The following is a 24,276-nucleotide window of genomic DNA, read 5'->3' as shown; positions in this document are numbered from 1 at the left end:
GGCCAACTGGATCCACACCCCTTTTATTATGTGACTCAGGACAAAAAAAAGCCTTGTAAGAAATAGGCCGGTGAATTTTTATGTGATTTTTGTGGGCCCCCAGTGGGACAACGACCCGGCAACAGATTTGCCTTTTCTTCTCTTGTGGCCCCGAAAAAGAGAGTGCCACAAAAGCCTGGGAGTTCTGCTCCATTTGATCCTGTGGAAAGCATATGTCCATTCTAAGCGACTTGTATTCTAGACGCAAGATGGACTGCTTCTGGGGCCATAGAAAGGCTCTCTGCCCACTTGACTGTGTTACAATGCCTTCAAAGAAAATCACTTGACAGGACTCTTCCCTTTTTGGGAGTGTCTTCATCCTCCCCCCCTAAGCCAACCACCCATCCAGCCCCTTTTCACTTCAAACATGTTACTCTGATGTTGCAGACACATTTTTCTAATGTTTTACACTCCATATAACCTGCTGTGTATGGTGAAAGCTATTTTTGCCCTGTGACATTATTGATGGGGGGCAACAACACTGCATGGGCGAGTTCAGCACAAAGGCCTTTCGTTACAAGGACATATCAACACCGTGCATTTTGTTCTTTTCGAAGACATTGTATTTTTTAATGACAACAATTCTAATGAGTCAGGCAAACATCCCCAATTTACACAATAATACAAAAATAAAATACAAAACTAAACAGGCATTTTATTTAAACCGTGCTTGAGTAATAAAGTTAGCCAGGAACGAGAAATAGAATTTAATCGTGACTAGAAGTATTGTTTTGTTTTTTTCCTTCCACAATGGAAAATAATTAATAGTTGAAATATGAACCTTCTAAAATCATGTGGCAGCAAGCAAATGCTACACACCAACCTCTGTAATGCCACAGAACAGTCACTGCACTTTTTTTTCTTCCCGGGCTTAATACCATTTTGCCACCAGTGGAGAGTTTGCCCTCAGGAGCAAAGTTACTCAACAGTGGTGTGCCACAAACACGCACAGATAACTCGTCCGGACGACGACCTGGTCTGACAGGATCACAGGTTGCCAGTTGTTTGTTTGTGAGCCATAGCTTTTTTTTCCCTCCTTGGCGAAGCACCGGATGCCCCCCCAGCAATATTGGGCTCTTGTATTAGAAAGCAAGAAGAGATTGAGACAGGGAAGAGGTTGCCAAGCTGGCGTGGCTCTGTAAAATCAGATATCATTGCGGTTGAGCTTGTCAAATATATCCGTTGACAGTTTAGCGCAAGCTCGTTTGAACTTGAAGCTTTGGTGTTTGGCCAAAATCACCACATCATTTTGACGAAAAATAAAATATTAATTCATATAATGAAGAACTGTCAGTCACTACCCAAAACTTTAAGGTTTCAAAATTCATTTGTGAGGTTTACTACTATTTTTCCTCTAATACTCTTGATCCAACATTCCAGACCATGTCTATGTTTTGCTATTTGGTGGTCAGTATATTTGAAGTCTTGGTGTCAGTCGACTAATGCATTTCCAAGGCTATTAACAGTCCCCCCAAAACTGTAGGAACATTTTTTTTAAAAAACCTGTCTAGTTTAAAACCATTTTTGATAGGCACGCCATAAAGACGGAATTTTACCTTTTGATAATCGTAGTTGCTCCCTGATGAGCCTAGCCTGACTTTGTGCTTGTTTACATACCTTGCTTGGCTAGACTAGCCATGTTTATGTCGGTCTTTAGTAAAATAAACAGGATTGTTTTTAATGCTTGGAGTCCCAAACATCTGAGCTGCCTAGGTCCTGTTTGCCCTCTGGTTCACCTGAGGATGTGTCCTGGGTTGAGTGGACCTGTGTGGTCAGCTTTTGGTTCGAGGGTGTGGAGGCTTGAGGACAGCTACTGCCATCAGGGGGTAAACACACAGAAGGAGGGGTTTGAATTTAGTCGACGCGGTAAGAAAGACAAATTAATGTTGTCTGCTCTGTGCTGACTGATGCCAGGCTTGACCAACAAACAAACAGTGGCCTGGCTAAATAACCGAGGGATCAGCCCGAGGGTAAACCCGAGGGTCCCTTTCAACACCGTGGTCATTTTAGCACACATGTATTCATCTAGCAAAACACAATAAAATCTGTTTTTTGGTTAGACTTGTGGTAACTTAGTATTGGCAATGTATATCATCAAGTTTGTAGATCTAATTCTGTGGTGTACCGATATAAACATAAAGAAATCAAAGACAGCTAAGTATTGCCCACAAAGGCCTAAACTGAACATACTAAAAACATTCTTCGATTTATTTTGTGGGTTACTTGAAGCAGCTCAAAATAACCACAGAAGTTGTGTGTTGTTGGGTTTGCCTTAAATGACTAGTGTCTAACTACTGTCGAGGTGCCCTTGAGCAATTTCTTTCATAACAGATCTTAAATCCTACATAAGTCTGTGCTGCAGGGCCCCAGTGTCGATGAATTTTCTAACCTGTCACCCATCCCTGGAGGATGTTTTGAACCAAAGTTAGTCATCATTGGCGGAGAGTCACAGTCACTGTTTTCATCCGGTCACTTTAATATTTGGTGTCTCCTCAAAGTCAAATGTAATCACTCAAGGAGACACTTTATTTTAGGACACCTGTCTTGGAAAAGATGTAAGCGCATTATACTGTCTGCGAATCACAGCGCTCTCCTTTGGAAACACACAGAAACAATCAAACCTTTCTTCAGTGGGAATTAAGACAGACAGGTAGATTGTCACCAAAAAAGGCAAAAAATAGTGTGTCCCCTTGCATTGTGGGTGTTTTTTTTTTTTTTTAAGCAAGCGAAGAAGCCTCTCCAGGCGGGTGACTGTTAATGGGAAAAAATGAATGCACTTGACTGGTGGATATGACGGGAAGCGAATGCTCTTAACAAGGCATCACAGTCAGTCAGAGTTACAGATCCATCACTTTCACAGGCGGCTTGGAGAAGGCCCCCGACGTTTTTAACGGATATTCAAAGAGCCAGAAGAGTCTGTGAAGGATCGAAGGAGGGGTGGGTGGAAGAGAGGATTTGACTGTGGCTGACAGCGCCGCATTTAATTTGGACTGCCAGATCCTTTTTCATTTGACTCCCCCTCAACCGGCTTAAAAGCGACGGAGGACTTTTGCAGGCGAAGGTTTGCCAGGATGCCTCCGATTAGCGCTGATGTGCCACGTCACACTTTTAAGCCAGCCCGTAATTCATGTTCAACAGGGGGATACTCGTACATTACACTGTGCTGTGCGAGGCCGTGATTAATTGACTCACGCTTTAATATTGGATGTAATTTGCCCGTCCTCTGATGTGAAACTGACTGAAATGCCAGACTTACTATGCGACGCCGCCAGCCCGCGGCTGTCGCAGTAGACACTCGGGCCGAAAAGCAATCTCGAACAAAATCCAATTTGAAATCTGCAGTTTACTTTTCATTTTAGTTTTCATTGATGTATTTATATCATTAGGTGTCAACAACCCACAATCAAACATCAAAAACAAAATACAAGCACTATTGACAAAACAATTGACATTAATTACAAAAACCCCGAAACACGCAGAACAACAACAAAAATTGGAGTTTGCAAATGTTGCAAACTGACTTTCAACTGTATTTTCTGTATGTTAATTTTGTTTTAATATGAAATTATCTGAACATTTGGAATCATTCTCAAAATATGTGGACACATTCAAAAAAATATTTAACATATTCAAATGTGTCAAATTCTCCCCCAAAAAAGTATCTTCTGAGTTTCTGGGGTTTTTTCAAATTTAATTTTTTTAACAGTTTACGCTTGCAAACATGCCTTACATAACTTTGCTTCATCCATGGTGGCACAACATAAAACATTTGTCCAAAATGTTCAAGGGTCTCCTATTTGTTCTTTTTGCCTTTCAGACTATGCTGTTCTTGGCTAAAGTAGAGGAGGATGGCCAAGCAAGTGAGGTCAGGAGAGAAATGGCAGAGACACTCCTGTCTGCATTGATAGACAGACACCAGCAGAGGCAGACGTGGAGAGACAGGTAACGCATACGGAAAATTAGTAAAGTAAATCATCGACTCTGGCTGAATAGTTCTCATGTTTCAATTTTTTTTTTTTTTAAATCCATCTGGCAAAAATCCAGACCATAATTTTCCCAAGGTGTAATACATATAAAATAATCCTATCGGTCTATTTTGAAACAAATAATGAATTTCCTTTTGTGGATTCTGGACACATATACATGTTTGATGTTTTTGTTTGTTCTCCCTGGGCCTGGCACCTATCACAGCTCACGTGTGTCCTGGATAAATCTGTTCACTTCCTTCCCTCTTGATAAGAGTGTAGAGAGCACCACGCTGCTCATGGCTTCAGATAAAGAATGGCCACACTTGCGGAAAACACACATGCACTGATTGTTGTTTTAGCTGTTGCTTCTCACCACTCCGAGTCTTGTATAAACTAACGACGGTCACATATGATTACCCTGCTTATTGTCTTGCTCAGACTTGACCCCCGTGTCAAACACATACACGCACATCCCCAAACACAAACCTCAAATAGACACAGTCCAGAACCCGACAAAAAAGATTTTAAACCAGAAAGTATTTAAAGGGAAAAAAAACCCCATCTTAGCTTCTGAAAAATGACACACAAGGCCCTAGTCTTCTCTCGATGGCCGTCTGTTTAGGACGTGTCACCCCCAGTTGACCCGAAAAGGTCTCCCGGTCCAGATGAGTCTTGTAAACAAGCTGTTTCCACACACCTTGCTTGGCCGCGTCGACGCCCACGACTCTGATGGTGCATTCCAAGACGCGAGTGCTGAAAGCTAGAAGCCATCCCAACACCATCTGCCTAGTCACCCGTCCCCCACCCACCAGCCCAAACATCAGCCCTGTCTCCCCTGCCAAACTTACCACACTAGATTAGAATTGGATAGAATAAAATTAGCCTTTATTAGGCCCATAATAGAGAAATTCTAATCACTACTATGCATCTTTTTTTATTACTTGTATGTATATTTACAACTCATGGGAACAGCACCCCTTCCCAAGCTATGTTGCATTTAAGTAATATTGGGCTACATCATTTTGCCCAGCGGTAGCAAGTCCTTTTTCGTTTTCTTGAATGCATCATTTGATGCTGACATGCAATATCATCACAGCCCTGTACAGGAAACGCTCCATCCTTGTCAGCGAGGGCAGACATACGTTTACTCTACCCACAGTGAAAGAGTGATTAGATTAGTTTTCAAGGAGGTCAAGCGCCCCCCACACAATGTGTTTGAACTCCAGCTGCTCCCGATATCTCCTCTCCCCCTTTACACACGTTGACCCCCCCCACCCCACCCTCCGCCCCTCCCTCCCTCCCAACCACCACCACCACTTGCCAAAAAGCCAGGGGTCATCCTTTCAAGTGGCTGTCAACAGATAGCATTTACACAAAACTAAACACATGGCTGGGTGCAATGTTAAGTGAGACGTACTGGTACTGATTAGAGATTACCAGCTTGATGGAATGCAAATTTAAAGTACTTTTTTCCCCTTTACATCTATTTTCATAAAACAAAAAAAACCTCACATATAGCAATTTCAACAAAATATACGAATGAAATGTTCTCAGGGGGGTTTACAAGGAAGGTAGGTTTCTCACTTTTTTTCCCTGAGTCCAAAGAAGTTAAGTTATCCTTTTATATTTGTTTATTCTCTTGAGTTTCCTTTGGTAACATGGTTTTCCCCAAAGTGCACCGTTAATTCTGTGATAGATGCCGCTCTCCGCATCCCGTTTCGGTAAATGGCCTCATTGAGCTCACTGGAAATTGATGTATTATCTGTTGTGTGTGTGTGTGTATGTGCATGTGTGTGTGTGCTGTTTGTGACTAGAAATAGCAGAGCGGGTGAATTGCATATTGTAGAGCAAGACGTAATATCCAGGGAACAGGGAAAGCTGGATCAGAAATGGCATATCCAAATGTCATGTGAAAAATTAGCATTCGATATGCCAGGTGCTCAAAATTACCACTTCCTGTCTACATCCAGATAAAAATAAATAAGGATTCAGTATCTAAACGATGACAATAGGTCATGTTTTAGTAAGTTTAATTCATAATTTTGGTGTCAGGTTCGTCATACACAAATAGCAACTCCCTCAAACAACACTAACTCAACACGTAGCCATTATTGTCTAAACAGCTAGTAACAAAAGTGAGTACACTCGTGAGTGAAAATTAAGCTCCGGTTTTCTCTCGTCATGTGTGTTAGTGTCACGTCTCAGGTGTGAATGACGAGCGGGTGTGTTAAATGTGTTATCACACTTTCCAACTGGGCACTGGTGGTTCGGTATGGCACCTCATGGTAAAGAACTCTGAGGGTCTGAAAAAAATGGCCGTTCTTGCCCGACTCAAAGCATCAGGTTGTGTCGAGTGGCTAAAACCCGCTCCCGTTTGTTTTGTTGATTCTTTCGAGGATGTTGTGTTTTGTCCGAGTCCACCAATCTTGAACCTATACAGCGAGGTCACCTCAAACCAATGCTCCCAAAGAACCCAAAGGTCGGGCATCACCACAAAAAACAAAGTGCTTTGTCACAGCGGGCGGACAAACACCGAGGGGAACAGCTGCGAGTTTTGTACTGACCATGCAAACTGCTGTAGGCTTTGTAAGGTCATTATACGATAATGAAAATCATTACAGAATTACATGGGGGTTTAGGACATGAGAGCAGCGGGGAAAAGGGGAGGGGAGGGGCCCACATTGGGTTTGATAAATGGACTGTGAAGGTGCCCATCTGGCTCCTCTCTGTAGCTTTTTCTTCCTGCTCTTTTATCCACTCTCGTCCTTTACTAGCCCTATTTCACCGCCCGCCTCTGTTCTCCAGAGGGCCACTCTTTAAAAGAGAGCAGGCCTCCAGTGAAAGATTAACAGAGTGCAAACCCACCTCGCCTCCGTGCTGGAGAAAAGAGTGGGTGTGTGATGGAGGGGTTGTGTGTGGGGGTGACAGGCGGAGGTGTTTATGAGCCAAGTGGCGGCGTTTGCGCCTGACTTGGCAAACTTGGTCCTCCCATCCTTCAGCCATGAGAAAAGACAGCAGATGACCTTTGGCGCTGGAAACAGTTGGACCCGGATATGTGAATAAAGACATCGCAGTGGTCATTTTCGGCTCAGCGCTCAGTAATGGCACCTCTAAATCGTGACATCAATGCATCATTGTTTTTTTTTTTATGCGTGTCAAACAATGGTCATCTAAACCGAGTCGATCATTTGTGGAGTTCTAAATGTGCAAAAAGTTGCATTTAATGGAATTCTACAAGGTTGTATCCACAATTGAACATCTGCCAGTCCTTGTGTTGCCGCTTAGTTTTGGGTGTTTCATTTGCATTTTTTTTTTTTCGGGAGGTGTGAAGTCTGACCTTGTAGCAAGCCAATGCAAATAGAGGCCTAAAAAAACTGTGCTAGGCTAGAATTTGTTTTGTTTGTGACTGTCGGCAGTCAACCAAAAGTTTTTTTTCCAGTCTTATAAATTCGATATTCTGAATTGTGCATAGTTATGAATGTTGGTCTACATGTGCCCTAAAACTCCTGGCCAAACTCCAGGCTGGAATTGCGCTACAGAAAATGGATGGATGCATTTGACTAAATATGCAACCTAACAATTTTCCCCAAGAGAGCGCCAGAGCACAATACTGTTGTCTCTGTTATTCGTAACCAAAGATTTTATAAACCGATGACCCCACGTTGTACCATTTAAGACGCCATCAGCTGATCTGGTCAAAAGAAGGTCCGCATCCCTCCCAGCTGCACTCATCACTCAGCTGTCCGTCTTGACCCTTGAGCTTTATGTTTCCTGCCATTGTCATCCCCTCTTGTCCTCACCTGGACAGGGTACGGCTCCATAAAAGACTTGGTCTGTCATCAAAAGCTGGGGGTCACCAGGGGCCAGCGAGGGGCCGTAGTGTCGACGTTAAAGCCTTGCCCAGTCGGGGATGACCCTCACTAGTGTCGTATCACCCCTGAGGGGATGCTTAGAGACCCTGCGAGGCGGGGAGGGCGATGGGAAGAGAGACCTCCATTGGCTCACACTTCATTCCTGGAGTGCTGACATGTCTTTTGTGTTGTTCCTTTCAAAACTCTGCCTCTATTCCAACGCAGGGGTTGGACAAAGACTTGGGAGACAATAGAGATGCCCCTGTCCCTGTTGGGATTTGCAGGACTTGTCAGTGTCGTGTCCACAATTAAGATGCACAGCCTTATCTAATGTGGCTAGTGTCGGCCTTTAAAGAGCTACAGTGTCTTTGCTGTAAAGCCATCAAATGATTCATTGTCTTCTTAGACTGTGGAACGAAACCCCTTCCTGCTTGACTTCCAAGTTCTCACCCAAAAGTGTGCAAATGTTTTGCATCTAATTTGTCCGCTTCTATCTCAGACATGTCCGTGCGGCCATCGTAGCCCACAACCGTTTGCAAGGTGCACTCGATGGTAAAGTATGGATTCTTATGCCCCCCATATTCTGTCCTGACCTCAGTTCAGCCTCAAAGCTTCTGCTTCTGAAGAACAAGTAGTCCTCCCTATTGGTTCCAGGCTGGAAAATACACCTGAATGTGTCAGTCTTTTAGGAATGCATTTTCCATCGTTTGCTGCTGACATACTCAGGCCATGCGCACAAACAAGTCAGTAATTTTGAAGTTGTGTAACGCAAGTTATGTAGTGAATCATGATTTTTTTTTGTACTATGTAAGTACATGTGTTCACTTGTTGTGTGGTCAAAGCAATGGAAGGAATAATTGTGACCCTCATGTTTGTTTCCTTGCATCTGAGTCATGAGAAGAGCTGCAATGCCAAAACGCCACTAAACGTGCCACAGATATTTAAAAAGCCTTCCTGCGCAGACGCTCACCCATTAAGCTCTTTTTTTTTTTATTATATATGGAAACAGGATTTTGCATTTGCGGTGACGAGTGAGGCAGAAGGAACTGGTTTACGCTTGTTTTACGGGTAGTTGGGGAAAATAAGAACATTCTTGGTGGTTAAAGCCAACATCCCAGAGAGCTGATAGAATATCATTGGGTCAGGATGTGTGGTAGGCAATGTGCAACAAATGGCAGGAGTGAGTGCAGCGCTTTTGAGGTAATGGGCGTGTGTGTTCTCCCATAAAGATGCCGTACCCGTTCTTATGGTGGCCCTTAACTCCAAAAATTGTGTTCCCATGCATTCCTCTATTATGACTTTGGTAGATTTTTTGGTCTCTCTTAATAACAAACACATTTTATTCTTGTGATAAAATTTGGTTGTAGAATGTTTTTAATGTTAATCCCTCCCCCCACATTTGAATTGTTTATCATAGTTTTTTTATTACTAAATAATTGTTCATTTTTGCTGTTTTGCTACATAATGAACGAAAGTTGTGTCCTATAAACGCATATCCACACGTGAGACACAAGTGCCACATGTTCATCGCCTCCCTTTTGCCCCTCTCCCATCTTACCTGGCGATAAACACACACACACGTGCACACACACTTTCCCTCTCTTTAATTATAACCTACAGCGCCGGAGCGCTTCATTTCATAGGTAGCATATTGTCTCTTCAAAGCTGGCAGGCAGGTCATAAATTATCCTGAAGGTGAGGATGGAAGTTGGAGGAGATAGTTATGAAAATTTCATCTGTCTGCCGTAGCGGCCGCAGCTGCTCCTGTCACCAGCCGTGCACTGGAGAAATTACACAGGGGCAGTATCGCAGTGTATGTGTTGTTAATGAGTGTGTCTCGTGTAAATACGTTGTGTACATGTGAAAAGTAGCAACACTCGTGTTGTGCTCCATCTTTGTTTGCGTGTGGGGGCAACGTGTGTAGTGAGTCTGCTAGGTAAGAACGACCTGTCAATGTAGGGAACATCTCTGCCGTCCCTGTCACCTTAGGGTCTTGAAGCAGGGGGGGGTTGTGGGTCTGGGACTTGGCGAGAGGTGGCACAAGCTCACGGGGCAGTCCCCAAGCTGTCTGTGTTCATTACCTCGAAGAAAATGGGATGCGGCCGGCAGGAGGCCAGACCTTTAGTGGCCACTGACTGTGATCATCTGCCGTTTCACAAGTGTGCACATGCGACCACGTGTGTTTGAGTTTGATACACACTAAAAGAAATTAGAATATAATATTCATAAAGTAAATGTATACGGCACGTAAATTAATATACAAAAATAAAAATGGCATAATAAATTACTCGTATTTTTATAAAAAAAATAACTAGACAAATAAAGTTAAAAATAAATCTGAACAAATGCATGCATAAAAAAATAAAAATTACACATTTTAATAATAATGACTAAATATTCAGGTCAGGAACAGTACATTTGGCCCCAGCATGGTTGAAAAACTTGGGTCATAGGCATGCTCATGCCAACTTGTGTAACTGCATGCATGAAGGAGTAGGACCAAAAAAAATTACACTGGTGGCACATGACAGCCCCATGTGTTCATATAATTATATTTTACAGTAAAATTGTTTTGACTTGTATAACAGCTGTTGAGCATCAATCCAAGTGCCCAAAAATGTTTCGGAGCCCAATAAAGACTTAACTTGGCATTCTGCTGTGGCACTTTCGTGACACAACAGCTCCTCAGCCATTCCGAGTGGCAATTAGCGAGAGAATAAAGAGAAGAAAAACACAATAAAAGTCCCCCTCTCCGCTTGCCCACCGCCCCCTTCCCCAATGCCAATCTGCCAGTCCCTGCAAAAATTCTATTAGGGGCAAAGTCCAAAGCTGTTAATTACAATTCTAACTAGCTCGCCTCCTGACGAATGGATGGCGATGTCGGATAAAGGGGATATCAGCGATTTCACTTCCTCGTACAAAGGCTCCCTCTGAAATGGGTCATCAATCCCGCAGTGATAAATGTCTGCTGGAGTAATGACTCTCTTATCGGCGGCGGATTACTGCAGATATTTGTAATTAGTGTTGCCACACAAGTCCCCGACAGATGTTTTTGCAGGCGGCATAATATTGAAACCTCGCTTTGTTGCTAAATGAGAACTTTGTGGGAATAATAGAGCTGCTTACAGCCATTGTCGTACTGGAGCCGGAGGACTCGGAGACCGTTTGGTCTGTGGGAAAACGTCTTCGACTACTAAGGCCGATGGTCACGTAACTCTGTTAGCCTTGTTAACTTAAAAGGTCTACTATTTTCAACTGTAGGTTGTACCTGTAAGCTCTTTGTCCAAATGAACATACCTCATAGCTGATCTCAAATAAATAAAAAATACACAAATAAATAAATAAATAAGTAACATAAAAATATTATAGACCTTTGTGTCTAGATTCCATGTTGGTTTTGTGTTCCATAATCAAAATACACACCCACCAATGCCCAACTCAACCTACCCTACCTCCAGACACATGCAAAGACCCCCTGCCTCCGACAGACGTTTAAGCAGATGCAGCCAGAGCCAGTAATGGCAGGTGATTATAAGCGGCACACGTGCCAAACTAATTAAACCCCTGGGTTGACAGCAGCATTTGGTACCCCCGGCATCCTGGCAGCGCAGGCATTAAGATAATTGTAGCAGCAGCACAATTCACCTGCGAGAATGCGGCCAACGCGGTCATTTATATTTTAGCTGGAAGTTGATACAGAGGCCGTTCCGTTGAATCACATGACGTGTGCGGTAAACCATGTAAACAGCTGGGCCCTGCCCCGATTAGACAATGTTTTTATATATTCCACTGACATTGATCAATATGCTCTGGGCACAAGTTTGTACACGAGTGTCATCTCCTGGTAATACTTGATGACATGTACCGACTGGATCATATCAGATTGTTTTCCACTAGATTCAAACACATCTCAAATTATTGTTTAAAGAACAGTGGCCACGCAACATATTGACACTTAGGCCACAATTGTGATCGTTTTACTTCAGGGTGTACACATTCTGTGTACATCGTACAGTCCATTAAACATGCCGATAAAACCGAACTTCATAACCTTCTGCTTAATTTTAAAGTAATGAGAAAGGGTCGCAGTGAGACAAGGACAGCGGCACTCTTGAAGTCCTCTCACTTCCCAGGTCGTCACTTCTCCAGCTGGTAGAAGGGACGCCCTCAGTGCTCCACTTAAAGGTCACGTTTGTGCCATGAGGACACCCACCTGCGCACATTCTGTGCATGGCTACACGTATGGCTTTCATACACACACCTGGACTGTTAAGTAAGTTGTGGTACATTCCTGCAGTTGTGTGGAAACTAGTCAGACTGATTCATGTGATGGCCCGGCGCTATGCAGCAGGTGTGGCCTGGCCCAGGTGCACTGTTGCCGCGTCGCACTCAAGGTGTGTGCGCTCCAGGTGAAAGGTACATGTGATACACTGTCGGGTATTGTGACGTTATGCGAGGAATGTGAGGAGCCTCGGCGTGCGCTGTCAGATTTATGTGCTGCGGTTGAGCAGTGTCGTTGAGGATCCCAGATAACCTTTGCGGGTGTGTTCTCATGCTGGTAATCTATGGAGCGTGTTCGTTATGTCTGTTTTCCCACGGGGCGGCCATGTTGGAATTTTTACCTGCATAATGTATTGTAATGGTTTTACATTAAAGCATTAGTTGTTGCGCTTTGGAGTGGTTTAGCTCCAACTTAACAGGCAGGCAGTTTTGTGTCCTGCTTTGCCCTTCCCCTTTGGAGTTCCACAGGGTTCTACTTTGGGGCTCCTGCTTTTTTCCACTGTATTTACTCCCACTAGGTTTTATTTTAACAAAACATATTTTCTTCTACTGCTACGCAGATGACAGTCAGATTTTAGTTCTGTTGAGCTAAAATGTTTTTTTGTTTTTTATTTATTAAGTCCACTTTTGTCCAGTCCTGAAGAAATCAAAGCCTCTTTAATTCTAATGAAAATAAAATCTGTTATGGGTAATTTCAGATGAAACAACTGATTGTCTTCCATGTCAAGACTTGGCACATAACAGTAATACAGCTGTGAAGCCTTCTGTTTCATCCTAAGCTTGACACCTTGTCGTCTTTTGGCAGCCATTAGAACCCTCAAGTGCAAATTGATGTGCCACTGACAACACTGCGACAAATCTTTGTGGCTGCAGAAAGACAGCATTTATACGGTGACCTCTTTTTTTTTCTCCCCTGCCCGTATCACCATCATCACTAGATAGATATATCTCACATTGTCGACGTGTTAATGAGAACAGACTCGGCAGCGGCGCTCGCAGATGCCTATCAAAGGGCAGAAAACAAAAAGAGAGTGTAAGTAAATACAGACTGTAATTAGTATGACAAGGCTGAAAGACGAGATAACACAGGGCGGACCGCTTCCAGGGTCTTTTTTTTTTTTTTATTATTTCATTTTTTTCTTCTAGAAACCCGCATTTGCACTTGCAGGCTGGGAACAAATCTAAAGGTTTTAATCAGCTTGCTACAGCACATAATGAGGAGCCACTAAGCCGCAGCTATCCGCCGCCATCGGCCACTTACACTCACGTCTTCAAAGAGTTTCAGCCTCTTTTTACGCTGTGCATTCAAACCTAACAAGTCTGTTATCTTACGGCAAGAGACCTGCAGTACTGTGTCATTAAATGTGTTGTTTTAGTGATTCTGTAATGACCACGTATGACTAGAATGTCAGTGGAGCCCAGACCTCCACCCAAGCTGTGGAAAAATACATGTAATGTAGCAAGCTACCTGGATTGAGTGAATTCCAGAAATTACCATTTTTTTTGACCATTCATGGCTATATAGTTTCTCAACTAGTAATAAATATTTTGTCAAAATTATGCATTGTATTTACATTTAAAAGCTAGAATAGTATTTTTTTAATAAAACAGTCAAAATGATAAAATAGTTTTATTATTAAAAAAGCTAAACACAATATTTTGACAACTAAATTGTCAAATTTACAAAAAATATTTCACTTAACAGCGAGTTGCCTATACTGGTTAGCGTAGCATTTGTTTCAGATGAACAGAAGTCAAGGACTGGGTGAATGGTGTCAATTGCCGATGGCTTACTTTTACAAGGAGGTTAGATGGTTTATTTACTTTCATTTTGGTTTGTATACAGTAAATGTAAGCGAAGCATTCCCAGACGTGCGGCAACCTGAATTGGTGAGCGCCATTTACTCAGCCGCTTCATCTGGGAAAACATATGGTGCCATTTGGAGGCCCAGACTGGTGCACGCTGTTCTTCTGTAATTAGACTGGCCCGGCAGAGCAGCTACACAAGTGCCCGGTGATAGCGGCGAGCTATGCAGTGTGTAAACGCATCACCATGTAGCACGTACGGGGGCCAAGCGCACACATCCTGTTAACAAAATGTCCAACAACTTTGACACAACAACTTTGGCAGCCCGCACATGTTCGCTGCGGGCAATGCATAGGGAAAACATGCGCAGGACCTTCATTTAATCTATTTACTGACATCTGAGGCAGCAATTTGGAACGGAAGTGCTTTCTTGTCACATTTTATACTCTGTGAGTCATTAAATACAAAGGAGAGGTATTGTTTACAGTAAATGTCAAACCGACACTCGTAGAATGTCACATTTAATGGCCTCATGTTATGTGCAGCATAAAAGAATTTAAAAAGGACAACTCCCAGGTAGTCACGTTTCTAAAGATACTCATAATAGAGGAAAACTCTAGTTTTGATACTAATTACCTTTCTTTTTTTAATTGTCTTTGACGCCGTGACAAGGTGGGGAGGGGGGGGGGAGCAGCTTGTGTGTGGAGGGCGTGAGTTGCGTTGGCACTATTGTGGGGGTGTCAGCTGGGCCGTTGTCCTGTCTAGGGGGAAACCGGCTGGCAGCTCGGCGGGACGGCCCAGTTAAAGATACACCGCTGGGAACCGGTGGCTGATCCAAAACACACAAGCGCATATACATACAGTACGTATACCCCAGGAGGGATCACTAAGGGATGGTGGCAGGTCAGGGGAAGCTTCCAAACTTGGAATAAAGACATGGCAGCCTCATTTATAACATGTGACAGCGCCAATCTGCCCTCATCGGCAAAGAAAAATCCTGTAGTTCACTTTGTGGCCACAAAACATTCAGACCAATGAAAATCATGATGATGACAATGACGTTATTGTTTTGATGAGTGCACGAGAAAGGTTTCTGCCTGTGACTCAAAGTCAGCTGGGATAGGCTCCACCTCACCTGTGACCCTACTGAGGAAACGTGATACAGAAAATGGTTGGATGGAAACATGGCCTTTCCTAGCCTAATATGTACTGACAACACTCCTTCAAAGATGTACTCACACAAGTACATACCATCTGCATCCATAGGGGACTTTCATGCTCCTTACTCTCTTGTTGTCTGGCTAGTAAGCACATTTGCATATGCCGCCATGTATATTTCAAAAGCATTTAAGACGCACATCACGGCTGGTGAATTATGCATCGAGCCGCTACGGCAAAGGCACTTGTTCGAACCGTGTACTTCTTTGCTAGTTACAATCACAGCCTGTTAAAGTACACAAAGCAGGCGGCCTCTAAATGGACTGGCAGTGTTCAGCGTTTTCAGGACTGACTACTATCGCCTCGTCCTGAGGGGTTTCGCTCGGGTGTTGTTGAAGTAGTATCATTGTAGACCGCGCCGTCTTTTTCGATGCGGATTTGCACTGGCATTCGTTAACGAAGACGAGGGATGAGTTGAGTGAATAATTTAAAACGGGCATGTCTCACAAAATGACGCAAACCTTTGCACGGCTTGTCAGGGGGACGGATGGAGTGTTGAAGTAAACACGGCCTAAAAGGCTCTTATGCATTATAGACAAGGCTTTTGAAACACTTTTCTCATATGCAAATGGACACGCAGAGTGGCTGCAAAGGCTTCTTAATATGAATCATTCGCATTCACTCAGTAGCATCAACTTTTGTGTTGAGCTGTTAAAATAGGGACAAGAACATTGTTGCAATACCTAAATGTGATGATGAAACACATTGGAACCTCTGAAGTGGAATTCAAGCATACTGATAATTAGGTCAGAATTTTAGCATTTTCCCGCCCTTGCGATCAACCTCAGGAAAGGCCTTATTGACTTACCAATGACAATCCAGGATGGTAGTTGACCTCCGATTTGTTTGTACTTAGACACATTTTCTCTTACGTTCCAAAATCAAACATTTTAGGTTAATTGAAGCCCAAATTGCACGTGGGTGTCCTACCCAAAGCCATCCGGGATAGATCCTAGCTCATCTGTGACCGTACAAGTACAAAAGGAAAAATCCAAATCAATGAAAATTTTCAAAGTTTACTTTTTCATTTTTCCACTTGGTGGACCAGGCCAATATGAAGAGGCCACCTTAGGAGCCGCCTCCTCTCTTTACCTCACCTACTGTAGATGCCACTGCCCCGTTCAACCCGGCACACGTGGAAACCGCTATTTACGGGCTTCCTTTTCAGCCATCGCTGTGTGGTAAATGATGATAAGCTGAGCCTGTAATAAACAATCTCGTAAACAGCTCTGAAGCTCAGGCTTTAATTGCCTGAGGGGCTTGTAAGAGCTTTATAACACATTTATTACTCCCCTTAATGGCCTGCGAGATGTGAGCCATAACATAAGCAACACTCGTTTAATTTCCTGACATATATTGGCTCCGGGTTATCTTTTGGTTACTTTTGCCAACTCCATTGATTTTTCTACCTGGTCCTGTTTATGGCCCTAATGCATTGTGACACCAAAGAAAGTCTACGCCTCAATTATTTTTGCCACTCTGTATTCCGGGTTTGCCGCGTCGAAGGCAGAAACTATTACTTTGTTAGCCAAACGCACACATCAACTCCGAGCAGACGAAAGAGGCCGGCATGGGGAATAGAAATATTTGATGTTGAATCTCTCCCTATTTACAGGAGGATGCCTGAATAAACGTGTTCAGAAGCCGGGGAGCGGTATTATGACCCATAACCCCGAGGTATTTGAAATGGAACAGCGGGACTTACTTTGAAAAAAGAATTGGAGATGTGCTCAGGGCTCACTGTTTATACCTTGATGTGATTTGGACTGAAATATTTATTTTATATGTATAAAGGCCTGTTTATCTTTTCTTATGTGTTTTTTGCCGTGTCTGATGGCTGGCTTTAGGAGACTGAGAGGCTATTTAGTGTTTAGTTGTCTTTTGTTTTATTGTCGACAGTTGGTAACTTTCTAGTTGGACCTTGGGGTACTTCTAGGCTAGCAATTTTGGTTCTGTTTTAATTGAACTGGAGTTAGTTTTTACCGTTTGCTTGGTCAGCTGTGAACACAACAATTGTACTCTGGTCCTTATCTAATAAAACAAAATCGTTCATATACTCCTAAAAATGTTCGGTTAAAAATGAAACAATTTGATTGAAATTTGCGATGTTTTGTCAAAAACAACCCAACTTTTTTTTTTTTTTGCGTCAATCCTGACCACCAGTAGAAAACCTGAAATTTGTGGCTTATTGAAGCTTTCATATTTGCACTGAGCATGTTGTCATACTTCTTGACATAATCTTTAAAGATATTTTATTTGTGACTTTTCCAAGTTTGCATATTAATTTTTGTCTTACTTTATAGCCTGCTAGATTGTCCACATAATCATTAAAGTTAACAAAGCAGGTTTTACCTTGTGAGCACTCCTTCTTACAGTTTTATTTCCTGTTTACATTCTTGCACCTAATAAGAAAGGAGCGTGAGCTCATGTGGTTGTAATGGATTTGGATTTGTTTGGATGAGTCACCTTGTGGAAATAAATTGTAGCAAGTTTACTAACTAATCAACTGAGTGGGACCAAAAAGTAAACAGAAGTGTGAAAACATCCTCGTTGAAGTTCTTCTGACATTGTTAGCGTTTCCCCGTGTTTCCCTGTCATCCTCGTTCACTCTTCAAACTTGACTTAACTCAGTTTGTCTTGCACAATCCACCTAATCATGAAATTGTATTTGAGGTGCGTAATGGGAAGGAGCGTATTTCAGCACGAGGCACAGATATTTGATCAAAAAATGTGCCCTCGCTGCAACATTTTCCCCTATTATGATTTATTAAACTAATGCTGGGGACCCGGGAATCCACTTTTGCTTTCATCGCCGCACTCTCCAAATACCAATTTCAACCGCCTCCTCAATTATTCTTTTGTCTGGCAAAAGAAGCAAGGTATCAATCTTTTATGTTTTGGAAAAACCTGATGAGCGCTATCTTGTGTTTTTCTTTTTATTCAATTTTTTTTAGTGTATGTGTGTGTGAAGCCCATGTCTAGGATAAAACAAAAAAAATACATGAAATTGCAGAGTAAATCAATACCGGGGCCGCTAATTTCAGGGGTATCTTCTTTCAAAGAGCGAAGCTGAATTGGTTTCGTCGTATGTTTTTGATCTCTTACTGTACCGCGTTTCATTCCAGGCACGGTTGTTATCATAGTTGCCGTTGTTTGTATGTTATTTTAGCTTCTTTCTCAAGTAGCTATTTTGCAATTTGGACAAAAGCATAATTTAGCCCTCCATCTGTTTCCAATGTGCTCAACGTTAGACAGATGGGCTCTGTGTATTGAAGCTATTCCAGAGTCCTGGCAGGTTACAGTGGTTTTGGTAATGAACATGCTAAATTTGAGACTACGGGCTGATTTCATCACGACAAGGCCTGTAATGCTATTCTTTTTCATAAAGTTAATCTGTCGCGCATTAGTCTCGGTGTTGGCCTCGAATGATTACAGGACTGTATGTATCCTTCCCGAGTCTTGTCCTTCACTTCAGTGTTTTATTTACAAAGCTATTAAGATGACATGAAATGTTGTTGGTTACATGTGAAACACTAGCTAGCCTTCACTAAACAGTACAGTGCAGCGTACTGTACTATATACCCAAACCAAAAGAATGAGTGTCATCGCATAGCCCCCCCCAAAAAGACCCCAAAGACCGGATCCTGGCTACAGAAGCTTACTCTAAGGATATGGAATGTCGCCTCTTTGGCCCAAACGTATGTGTGAGGTTGACAAATTCTGACTAGCTATAGTCTGGTTCACCTTGACACAGATACTGGTACAAGTCCGCTTGACGGGAATTGGACTCTTCCACTCGGACCACACCTGCTCTCACTGGGGGCAGATCCAGTCATTGATCACACTATGATAAGGTTCAAAGACTTTGCTGAAGAATTTTATTTATACTCTATAACTCACTTCTGCTTCCCAAAACACTTCTGATACAGGAAAATTGAGCCGCTTTGAGCTTTTTGATAACGACTCGCTTCCTGGAGGATAACCTGTGAGCTTGGCTTCCCATACTTTAATCCGTTTGATTATGCGCCAAGGCTAGATAGCACAACCTTTTTACTGTCTTAATATCCCTACTGTCAAGAACTTGAAAGCGCCGCTACTCGCAGCTCATTGTGAGCATAGAATCTGAAGCCCAAACTCCCTCGGCTAATTGCCGTATGTTCAAAGGTCGGTATGGTAGCCTCCTTCCTTTCTCTGTCCTTTCCCGTCGTCCTTATCCTGTTTCAGGTCAAGATGGCCTCCGTTCTTTAGCGCCGTGTTTATGTTTTTTGATTAACGGCGAGGATGTACCTCGTACACCACTGTGCCTCTATCTACATTCCCCTTTCGCAAGTTGACGGCGAGGCCACAGACTGTAGATTAGATAAATTTATGACAACTTGAAATTTAGAAGACTAGAATAGAATTCTATTTTATTGAAGTTTTGACTGTTTAAGTACTCAAGGGGGCTTCCGTTATTTGTGCCACTGGATAGTTTCCAACTCCCATCTTGCGAAAGATTCATTTCTATACTTTATATTTTTGTTGAGGGGTTATTGGGCTGTGAATAAGCGTGTGTCACAGCCTTTTCACAATCCCTTATGAGCGAATCCCACTGCCTCCGTCTCCGCCTTGCCCCCAGCAGGCCCGGGCTGTGAGTTACTCCTGATAGCCATGAAAGGATTTGGGCTGGATGGGCCGACCCAGCCGGGCTGATTGCTTTGAATGGCTAAAGCCGTTTTTGAAAGCGCGGGTGGAATGGCGGCGGGGGGGGGCTCGACGTTGATGAGCGTCTTCTCGCCATAGCCTGTGTAGTCACTGCCTCTGGGAGGGACCCTCGCTAATACCCCGGCATTAGATATACAGCAAGCGGCAAGGATCACCAATCACCCCCAGCCACTCATGCCCGGTTATACTCACAACAGAGAAATACTTCCCAAGTAAACTTTTGTAACTTGCATAAAAGTTAAGGAATTATTCACCAGATTTAAAGAACTAGGTGTTTGTTGGGAGTTTGAGGTTTCCCCCTTTTACCCAGCCACTTTTTCAACTTGTCCTTTTGCTCATAAAACACCTTGAACATGGGCAAAGACAAATTACAGCTTCAGACACAGGTGTCCTGGTGTGTTGTTTTTATTTCTAAGCGGGCCCCCAGGGTGCACTACCTGTGCTCCACGCAAGGGAGGTTGCCATCCGTGACATGGGACCTGTCGCCGATGGGGGCTCCTGAGGCTTGGACTGCCTTTCTGTAACCGGGTTTGCCTGCTTCTTCTTTTGACGACCTGTCCCCTGAAGCATCCAGGTCTGAGCTTTAGGAGTGCACCCACGCCCACCGGCCATGACCCTAAACTATATTACCTCTTGATGCTATTTACACGGGTCATGGGAACAGACTTATTGACTTGAAGAATTCTCATTGATTAACATGGAAAGGCTCGGAATGACGGAGTGGTGCGTGTTGAGGCACAATCATAGTCAGAAAACATTTGAGTAATGGAAAAGTTACACATACAACTACAATGCTGTCAAAACAATCCTTGTTCACACAGGCCAACACATTTTAAAGGCTACAATTTGCATGCCAGAATAGTCGTTATTGGTCCTGCAATGAAATGATTCGAATTTATAAGGCAGGAATTTAGACATGCAGTCTATATTTGCAAAAAAAAAAATTATAACAGCACTGTATGTAAACACTGTAACCATCTTGATTAAGTTCCCAGACGCTGTTTTGTTCAAGTTATACCTTATATAGTATCGTTGTCATCTACGGGACAATTGCACGTAATCAATATTTGGATTGATCAGCGTCCTACTATTAAAAACACGTTCTTTATTTTCAAAGGTGAGCAAATTGAAAGCATATTGTTTTTAAAAACGTTTCTTTCAGCTTCCCAAAACAATATCATCAGCAAAACTATGGTAACGGCTAAAAGCGTTATTGTTTGGATGTTTCAAGTTCAAAAGAGCTCTTGAACTCATTGTGGTTGACTGTGTTTGGATTGTGGCAGCAGCAGCACTCACATGGCTACGGTTGAAACAAGCCTATTTTGCCAGAAAGACAGACGGGCGGGTGAAAAAGTAGCCGTAAATTAATGATAACTGACAAGCAGAGCATCTTTATTATGTGACCGCATCAGTCAGGAATGGCGCTTGTGTGCATCTGTGTGTGAGCAGGCGTACCCTTTGACACTTCACATGGTGATGGTAAAGGTGAGTAAAACGCAGATGAACGCCCGCAGGTAAAAAACAAAATGGATGGGTGAAGGGTTGACTCTCCGCCCCCCCTTTTTGAAAATCCTTGCCTCATATTTTTTTGCAAGTCTAGCGCCGTCTTTTATTCCTGAGGTTTGTTATTAAAATGGGCTCGCTATTACAGCTAAATGCTTTCTGTCCTTTTCTAAACACTGGCGAGGCATTAGTCGCCACTCCGGTTACAAGGAGACCCAACGGCGCAGCGGGGGAAAATACGGATCAGTACCGCCGTCCACCTCCCCTACCGAAATACCCAAACCTGCGGTTTACCTCTTGAAACGAAACCGCACGTGTCTGTGCTTTCTTTTCGGCTCTCCTGTTCCCGCGGCCCGCTGTCGCGACGCCTTTTGTCCAGCTAAACTTGATCAGAATTGATCGCGCAGCTGCAGATCTGTAAATAAATAGATTAGCGGCAGCGCCAAAATGTGGCCCGACAGCCGAGCGTAGATGGCGCGCACGGTGTTTAAAATTAGCTTTCAAGCCGTGCGGCCGGAGAGATTTTCCATCTGCGTCGGCTGAGTGCAAGCCAAGCGAATTGATTTTGGCTTGTTAATGTCATAATGACACTTGTGACGTCCACAACAGATATGTTAGCATTTTTGCTGCTATGAGTTGGCAGTCTGCACTGATTCACTTTCTACCTTGTCCATGTTTGGTCTCTGAACAGCGGATCCGGATCTGTTTGCGGTCACTACGTCTGCCTTTCAGTTTTGAGTTTCGAGGTTCACCCTGCACTTTTCAGACCACCCTTTAGCAAATCTAAAACCATTAAATATCAATATTAATTCAACACAGCCATTAAAAGGCAAGACTCTGACAGCACGGATGCAGAAAAGAAAAGGATGAAGAGCCTTGTCACTAAGCAAAGACTGTCTTCAGTCTTTTTGAATGGGGGAGGGGGGCATGATTTATGGAAGAGCCTCCCCCCCTTGTAAGGACCTGAGCATAATCATGCACCTCTGTAGGAAAAGAAGAGGGGTAGGGCAGAGGGGTTGTAGGCTTTTCTGTCCCCGGTGCTTCTTTTGCGCACCTACTGCTGCTCCTCTCATTTCAATTTCCGTTTCTAGTTGTGATGGATTATGAAAAAGCAATGGCGGACTGATGGCTGCTCGCATTCGCCTTGCTTTCATTTTCAAAGTGAGCCATTGTTAAACAGTTTATGTATTCTCTTTCTGCCTGTGTGTTTATTGGAGGTAGCGAATTAAGCTTGAAACCATCACCGGAGGTTGTCTTTGAAACTTGAAAGGAAGCCCCCCTAGCACAGACGCCGCTACCTCCACTCCCTCCCCGACACCGCTACACAAGCCTCGCACTCTCTCGGCACAGTTGTCACACAGTTGCGCCGCTATCTGCCGCATTATTAGTTATTACTTTATCGCCTCCCAGAGCTGTCAGAAGACACCCTCCCGGAATATACAGCAGGCGTGAGCCATCAGTCCTCATTACGCCACACCCTTGTGCAATTTACACCCAGCTGCCGCTCACACGGGTATGACAACATGCTAATGTGTGTGCGCTTTTATGCAGATGACAGTGGCTGCACGCACATGATAGGAGTGCACGTTTGAAGGAACTGCACTACAATGTACGGGCTAAAGTGATGAAAGAATCCACCTAGGCTTTTTGTGGTTTTGTCTAAAGCTAGGTGTGGTTTGAGGACTGATGCCTGCATGCCATCGAAAGCAGACATAGCTGTGCAATTTGAGGCCATAGACCCGGGCTGAGTCGCAAGTTGGGCGTCACTCGGACTCAAATCCTGCTTAAATCGTCCTTTTAAAATACATTTGAAGCCCCTTGGGTTTCCCCAAAGTGCACCTTAATACTGAAGTCTGGCCTCAATACTACTCAGGTCCTATTGAAGACCAGATCAAGTACTTTTAATGTTCTGTTCAAGTCCTCCTCATACCCTAGTCTCTTCTCCTGTGCTGCTATAGTCCTGGCTTAGTTCTGCTCAAGTCTCATCCGTGTCTTGTTCAAGTCATATTCCAATCCTGCTTGAGTCACGTTCAAGTCAGTTTAATTTTTACATAAGACCACAAGGTGGACCTCAAGACCCTAAGTCCTGCTCAAGTCCAGCCCATATGCTGATCAAGTCTTGCAAGCCTACATGTTCTAATTCTGAAGTAATGCCAATCTTTCATAAATGTTACTCAAGCCCTGCTCAAGTGCCCTTTGAGTCCTGATCAGGTCCACCTTGAGTACTGCTGGATTTACTTCGAGACAAAGTAGATTTCAAGTTTACTCGAGTCCTGCCCAAGGCCAGTTCACAAATTCTACTTTTACACAAGCCCTGTTTCGTATCCTGTCCAACTCTACCTCGTTTCCTACTCAAGCTCTCCCCAAGTACTTCTCCAGTCTCACTCTTTGCACAGGTGTGCGGTAAAACCCCCCAGGCACTCTGGGCAGAACATGGCCTAGCAAGTCAGGCTGGATGAGTTAGTGTTTTTTATCAGAACGAGAGATCAAACACAAACGTCACCAAAGAGAACAAACCCGTGTGTGTGTGTGTGTACGTGTGCTTATTTTTTTACGTCGTATAAACATAATGAATTATGTTTTCATCCAACCCCTGTAATACTTTGCCTGGGGTGTTTGTCATGAACAGATGTACGAGTCTCATCATTAGTGTCGGAATATGAAGATGGGGCGAATCAGAACTCCTTTGCACAGGCATGTTATCAAGCCGATCCCTTCGGCGGTGATTCACCTCGTCACCGTTTGATCTCGGGGGGGGGTGAAGAAAGTGGCCACATTAGCACCGACTAATTCCTAAGGCTTTGGGGTTAGCAAACAGAATACATTTCTGAGCTGTTCTGTCACGACGGGATCGTTGATGTTAAGTCATCTCGTCTCATGTTTTTAATGACTTGGCAAACAATCA

At 43.5% G+C, this 24,276-nt stretch overlaps 1 protein-coding gene across 1 annotated transcript in view; it reads left to right on the top strand.

Moving 5' to 3' along the window:
- Window positions 1–24,276, top strand: part of fto (FTO alpha-ketoglutarate dependent dioxygenase) — a 148,539-nt gene that overhangs the window by 91,038 nt on the left and 33,225 nt on the right. The window contains exon 10 of the mRNA XM_088371043.1: window positions 3,857–3,981. Within this exon, the coding sequence (XP_088227169.1) occupies window positions 3,857–3,981 (125 nt within the window). The remainder of the gene's footprint in view (window positions 1–3,856; window positions 3,982–24,276) is intronic.

The sequence above is a fragment of the Syngnathus floridae genome, chromosome 3 (genome assembly GCF_059516105.1).
Source record: "Syngnathus floridae isolate MCC-2025c chromosome 3, RoL_Sflo_1.0, whole genome shotgun sequence".
NCBI lineage: Eukaryota > Metazoa > Chordata > Actinopteri > Syngnathiformes > Syngnathidae > Syngnathus > Syngnathus floridae.
The sequence above is the reverse complement of the archived record's forward strand: the minus strand, read 5'-3'. Positions and strand labels throughout refer to the sequence as shown.